The sequence below is a fragment of the Nanorana parkeri genome, unplaced genomic scaffold (genome assembly GCF_000935625.1).
Source record: "Nanorana parkeri isolate BGI_ZX_2015 unplaced genomic scaffold, ASM93562v1 scaffold2271, whole genome shotgun sequence".
Lineage (NCBI taxonomy): Eukaryota > Metazoa > Chordata > Amphibia > Anura > Dicroglossidae > Nanorana > Nanorana parkeri.
This window is the reverse complement of record NW_017308539.1, coordinates 167,599-174,301: the sequence shown is the minus strand read 5'-3', so window position 1 is coordinate 174,301 and position 6,703 is coordinate 167,599. Positions and strand designations below refer to the sequence as shown.

At 43.8% G+C, this 6,703-nt stretch overlaps 1 protein-coding gene across 1 annotated transcript in view; it reads left to right on the top strand.

Annotated features, from left to right (window-relative positions):
- ARHGEF10L (Rho guanine nucleotide exchange factor 10 like) overlaps positions 1 to 6,703 on the top strand; it is a 35,843-nt gene that overhangs the window by 7,221 nt on the left and 21,919 nt on the right. Inside the window, exon 2 of the mRNA XM_018573204.1 lies at positions 1,368 to 1,476. Coding sequence (XP_018428706.1) covers positions 1,368 to 1,476 — 109 coding nt within the window. The remainder of the gene's footprint in view (positions 1 to 1,367; positions 1,477 to 6,703) is intronic.

The following is a 6,703-nucleotide window of genomic DNA, read 5'->3' as shown; positions in this document are numbered from 1 at the left end:
TATATATAATGTTGCGCAATAGCTACAAATTTAACAAATGGCGCAAATTTTAAGCCACGTCACCCGCCGCTATGAAAAGTGTCTCCCCGCCACTTCTCAACGTTGTTTTTTTTCTTCTAAATTTACGGCTTTTCAGGTTGCCGCCCCTTGGCATGAAGCTGCATTACTGTTCAGGGGTTAGTAAGTGACACTTAAGGCATGCCAAAGCGTCGTACAATAATATTGACTGCCTGGCCACTTTAGCATGCCGTACAGCGCTCTTTAGGATGCCTTAAGTGCTGTTGCAGCTTGCTGAATCAGGAACATAGAGTCTAGTACATGATTTTATTCCACTTCTTTATGATCGGGCACTTCGCTCCCGGTTGTAAATAATCGCATTGGCGTGGAAAATCGCGGCTCCTCGTTCGGCACAAATATTTGTAGACGAGAAATGTCGGTTTTTTTAGCTGCAAATTAAAAATAAAAATAAAAAAAAATAAAAAAAAAAGCAAAAAAAGTCTTCAGATGATATTGCTGACTTCTGATAGACGTGTGTCAGTGTCCTCCCGGCGCTGGTGCTGGTCATGTGACCCGTGTAACATGTTGGTCTGGTGACGTGCGGAGGAATCGGTGAATGTTCCGGGTGCAGATTCACTTCATTATGTCTGACAAGTGGAACCTCATTTCATGATTTAATGATCCATCACAGATAGTAAATCTAATAACGAGGCCCGGGGGAGCCGTAGGCGATCTGCCGCCATATGTGCCGCGCTCCTCCGTCCGCCGTCTACTGGAGAGCTGTGCGGTCCTGTTCAGCGATGCGTGTGAATGTGATTTTTCATCTCCGGTGAATGTCCATCTCCCCCCTTCCTCTGTGCTGTGTATCATTGTGACCCCGGATTCCTATATACCATTCCTGATCATATCTTTCCTTGACAGTACACTACTGTGTCTCTGCCCCTTCTCTGGGACCCGGCTGTGTGTGTCTCTGCCCCTTCTCTGGGACCCGGCTGTGTGTGTCTCTGCCCCTTCTCTGGGACCCGGCTGCGTGTGTCTCTGTTCCTCTCCTCTGGCTGTGTGATGGGTTCCTCTCCTCTGGCTGTGTGATGGTGTCCTCTCCTCTGGCTGTGTGATGGGTTCCTCTCCTCTGGCTGTGTGATGGTGTCCTCTCCTCTGGCTGTGTGATGGGTTCCTCTCCTCTGGCTGTGTGATGGGTTCCTCTCCTCTGGCTGTGTGATGGTGTCCTCTCCTCTGGCTGTGTGATGGTGTCCTCTCCTCTGGCTGTGTGATGGGTTCCTCTCCTCTGGCTGTGGAGCCTTCCACATATCAAGTTGCTCTCAGCGGTGCATTGTAGTCATGTGATCTAAACTTATGTCTCCACCCTACAGATGACCCAACTCATGAAAGCAGCCCGTAGCGGTACCAAGGACGGTCTGGAGAAGACGCGGATCGCAGTCATGCGCAAAGTAACTTTTCTCCAACGCAAAGAAACGACAGGTGAGACAACAGACCAGCCTGAGACCTCCCCGGATCCCTTGTGGTCGGGTTTTCTATTTTTATTATCATAAATCATGTTTCTATTGGTGTATTTCTAAAAAAAACATCCCCGGGTCTGATGACGTGTAACCTCATTTATGGAAACTAACGACTTCCTGCACTCGCATCAACCAATCGGATCCAAGCGTGGGCTGCAACGTGCACCGGGGTGTTACGAGTTAGAAAAATGGCGCAAATCGCTTTTCTACCCCCCACGGAGTCCAGTGATTGGTTTTTACTTCCATTGATTTTGCTGAATTTGGCTTCATCAGGCAAAAGACGGAACATTCTAATTTTAAATCCCATTTTACGGTGCGCGGGGCGATCGGTCAGTTATAAGATATTCCATTCACGGTAAGGCCTCGTTCACACTGCCATGCGTATACGCGCGCATGTGCGTACTGTACCATATGCAACATATGCAAATAAATGGCTCCATACACATAGCCGCGCATGGAGCCGTATATTTACGCAGCGTAAAAATGCGCAAAAACAGAATGGAACCGAGATGCGTCCGGGCAGCGCATTTCTGCGTCTACGCGCGTACAGTTTATTAAGATTTGTATTATGCGTGATGCATTCTGGGATTGCACATAGTGCACGCACATACGCACGTATACATACGCAATGTACAATTTTGCTCTTGCGTTGTGTGTGAATGAGGCCTTCATGTTCACATTGTAACCGATCCATGTCGGTAAGTTTTCCCTCTGTAGGGAATTGAACAATCATTTAGGAAGGGGGTGGGGCCACCCCGGCACTCCAGCTGCGGTGCAACTACAAGTCCCACGAGGCATTGCAAGACTCTGACTGCCAGAGGCGGGACTCCCAGAGGCGTGATGGGGTTTGTTAAACCAATCTGTAAAAATATTTTAAGTGGCAGACTGATAAACAATAATAAGGGATGCACCGATACCGATACTCGTATTGCTGCCGATACCGATACTAGTATTGCTGCCAATACTAGTATTGATGCCGATACCGATACTAGTATTGATGCCGATACAGATACTAGTATTGATACCGATACTAGTATTGATACCGATACTAGTATTGATACCGATACTAGTATTGATACCGATACTAGTATTGATACCGATACTAGTATTGATACCGATACTAGTATTGATACCGATACTAGTATTGATACCGATACTAGTATTGATACCGATACTAGTATTGATACCGATACTAGTATTGATACCGATACTAGTATTGATACCGATACTAGTATTGATACCGATACTAGTATTGATACCGATACTAGTATTGATACCGATACTAGTATTGATACCGATACTAGTATTGATACCGATACTAGTATTGATACCGATACTAGTATTGATACCGATACTAGTATTGATACCGATACTAGTATTGATACCGATACTAGTATTGATACCGATACTAGTATTGATACCGATACTAGTATTGATACCGATACTAGTATTGATACCGATACTAGTATTGATACCGATACTAGTATTGATACCGATACTAGTATTGATACCGATACTAGTATTGATACCGATACTAGTATTGATACCGATACTAGTATTGATACCGATACTAGTATTGATACCGATACTAGTATTGATACCGATACTAGTATTGATACCGATACTAGTATTGATACCGATACTAGTATTGATACCGATACTAGTATTGATACCGATACTAGTATTGATACCGATACTAGTATTGATACCGATACTAGTATTGATACCGATACTAGTATTGATACCGATACTAGTATTGATACCGATACTAGTATTGATACCGATACTAGTATTGATACCGATACTAGTATTGATACCGATACTAGTATTGATACCGATACTAGTATTGATACCGATACTAGTATTGATACCGATACTAGTATTGATACCGATACTAGTATTGATACCGATACTAGTATTGATACCGATACTAGTATTGATACCGATACTAGTATTGATACCGATACTAGTATTGATACCGATACTAGTATTGATACCGATACTAGTATTGATACCGATACTAGTATTGATACCGATACTAGTATTGATACCGATACTAGTATTGATACCGATACTAGTATTGATACCGATACTAGTATTGATACCGATACTAGTATTGATACCGATACTAGTATTGATACCGATACTAGTATTGATACCGATACTAGTATTGATACCGATACTAGTATTGATACCGATACTAGTATTGATACCGATACTAGTATTGATACCGATACTAGTATTGATACCGATACTAGTATTGATACCGATACTAGTATTGATACCGATACTAGTATTGATACCGATACTAGTATTGATACCGATACTAGTATTGATACCGATACTAGTATTGATACCGATACTAGTATTGATACCGATACTAGTATTGATACCGATACTAGTATTGATACCGATACTAGTATTGATACCGATACTAGTATTGATACCGATACTAGTATTGATACCGATACTAGTATTGATACCGATACTAGTATTGATACCGATACTAGTATTGATACCGATACTAGTATTGATACCGATACTAGTATTGATACCGATACTAGTATTGATACCGATACTAGTATTGATACCGATACTAGTATTGATACCGATACTAGTATTGATACCGATACTAGTATTGATACCGATACTAGTATTGATACCGATACTAGTATTGATACCGATACTAGTATTGATACCGATACTAGTATTGATACCGATACTAGTATTGATACCGATACTAGTATTGATACCGATACTAGTATTGATACCGATACTAGTATTGATACCGATACTAGTATTGATACCGATACTAGTATTGATACCGATACTAGTATTGATACCGATACTAGTATTGATACCGATACTAGTATTGATACCGATACTAGTATTGATACCGATACTAGTATTGATACCGATACTAGTATTGATACCGATACTAGTATTGATACCGATACTAGTATTGATACCGATACTAGTATTGATACCGATACTAGTATTGATGCCGATACTGATACTAGTATTGATGCCGATACCGATACTAGTATTGATGACGATACTAGTATTGATGACGATACCGATACTCATATTGATGCCGATACCGATACTCGTATTGATGCCGATACCGATACTCGTATTGATGCCGGTACTAGTATTGATACCGATACTAGTATTGATACCGATACTAGTATTGATAACGATACTAGTATTGATAACGATACTAGTATTGATACCGATACTAGTATTGATGCCGATACCGATACTAGTATTGATACCGATACTAGTATTGATGCCAATACCGATACTAGTATTGATACCGATACTAGTATTGATGCCGATACTAGTATTGATGCCGATACTAGTATTGATGCCGATACTAGTATTGATGCCGATACTAGTATTGATGCCGATACTGATACTAGTATTGATGCCGATACCGATACTAGTATTGATGACGATACTAGTATTGATGACGATACCGATACTCATATTGATGCCGATACCGATACTCGTATTGATGCCGATACCGATACTCGTATTGATGCCGGTACTAGTATTGATACCGATACTAGTATTGATACCGATACTAGTATTGATAACGATACTAGTATTGATAACGATACTAGTATTGATACCGATACTAGTATTGATGCCGATACCGATACTAGTATTGATACCGATACTAGTATTGATGCCAATACCGATACTAGTATTGATACCGATACTAGTATTGATGCCGATACTAGTATTGATGCCGATACTAGTATTGATGCCGATACTAGTATTGATGCCGATACTAGTATTGATGCCGATACTAGTATTGATGCCGATACTAGTATTGATGCCGATACCGATACTCGTAGTGATACCGATACAACTATTGATGCCGATACTAGTATTGATGCCGATACCGATACTAGTACTGATGCCGATACCGAGTATTTAGGTGAGTACTCTGATACCTTTCCCGATACTGGAACTTCCGGTCAGGGAGAGATTTCCTCTGACCGGCAGTGCCACGAGGAAACATGGATCCGGGAAGCAGGGTCCATGCTGCTTGGCTTCCCAGCCAATCTTCGGTATCGGCATCAATACTAGTATCGGTATCGGCATCAATACTAGTATCGGTATCGGTAGCAATACTAGTATCTGTATCGGCATCAATACTAGTATTTGTATCGGCATCAATACTAGTATCGGTATCGTCATTGCTATGCCTGATGAAGGGACCCTGTGTGGCCCCGAAAGCGCTTGTGTAACTGACATGAGTTTGCAATAAAATCTACGAACTTTGATCCTATAAGGATTTGGTGTGCTGGTGACGTTTCTGCAATTAGGGTGGGGGTCGTGTCACCATATTGTCAGATCTGTTTGGCCGGCTTCAAGGCCGATTTTGGCTGGGAAGCCGGCTTCCCGGCCAATCAGCATCCAGACGGCCAAACAGAATGGAGTCGGCTTCCCGGGCAATAGAGATGCCAGGCTGTGGGTAATGACACGCCGCCCGCCTCCCTGATTGCCCGGGAAGCCGGCTCTATGCTACCATAAGTACCGGCGAGCACCGAAATATGGAGGGATTCCTGGTATCTGTGGGGTGTATGGAGGGATTCCTGGTATCTGTGGGGTGTATGGAGGGATGCCCTGTATCTGTGGGGTGTATGGAGGGATTCCCTGTATCTGTGGGGTGTATGGAGGGATTCCTCGTATCTGTGGGGTGTAAGGAGGGATTCCCGGTATCTGTGGGGTGTATGGAGGGATTCCTGGTATCTGTAGGACGCAGAGCAGCAAGCACTGCGTTGAGTGTGAAGAGGGAAGTGACCCACGTGAGGGAAATGTTCAGTGTCAGCACACGCGCATCCTCCTCCTTCCTCCCCAGACACAGCTACCCGAAACCTCAGTGCTGATCACACCCAGCCTGGCACTGAGTGCTCCATGTCCCCAGCGCTCCCCACGCTCCCAGCGCTCCCCACGCTCCCAGTGCTCCCCACGCTCCCAGCACTCCCCACGCTCCCCGCTCTGACATGTCCCTGAGGTTTGTGCTGGGCTGCCGGCCCCGGAATTCCGCGGTCTGGATCCGGAGGCGACTCTCCAGGAATTCGGTGACGGAGAATGGCAGCATCAAAGAGGAGAGCGTCTCATCGGGTAACCGGCCCGTTCTCCCGGGGGGAGGGGCGAGGACCGCTCTCTCTGTG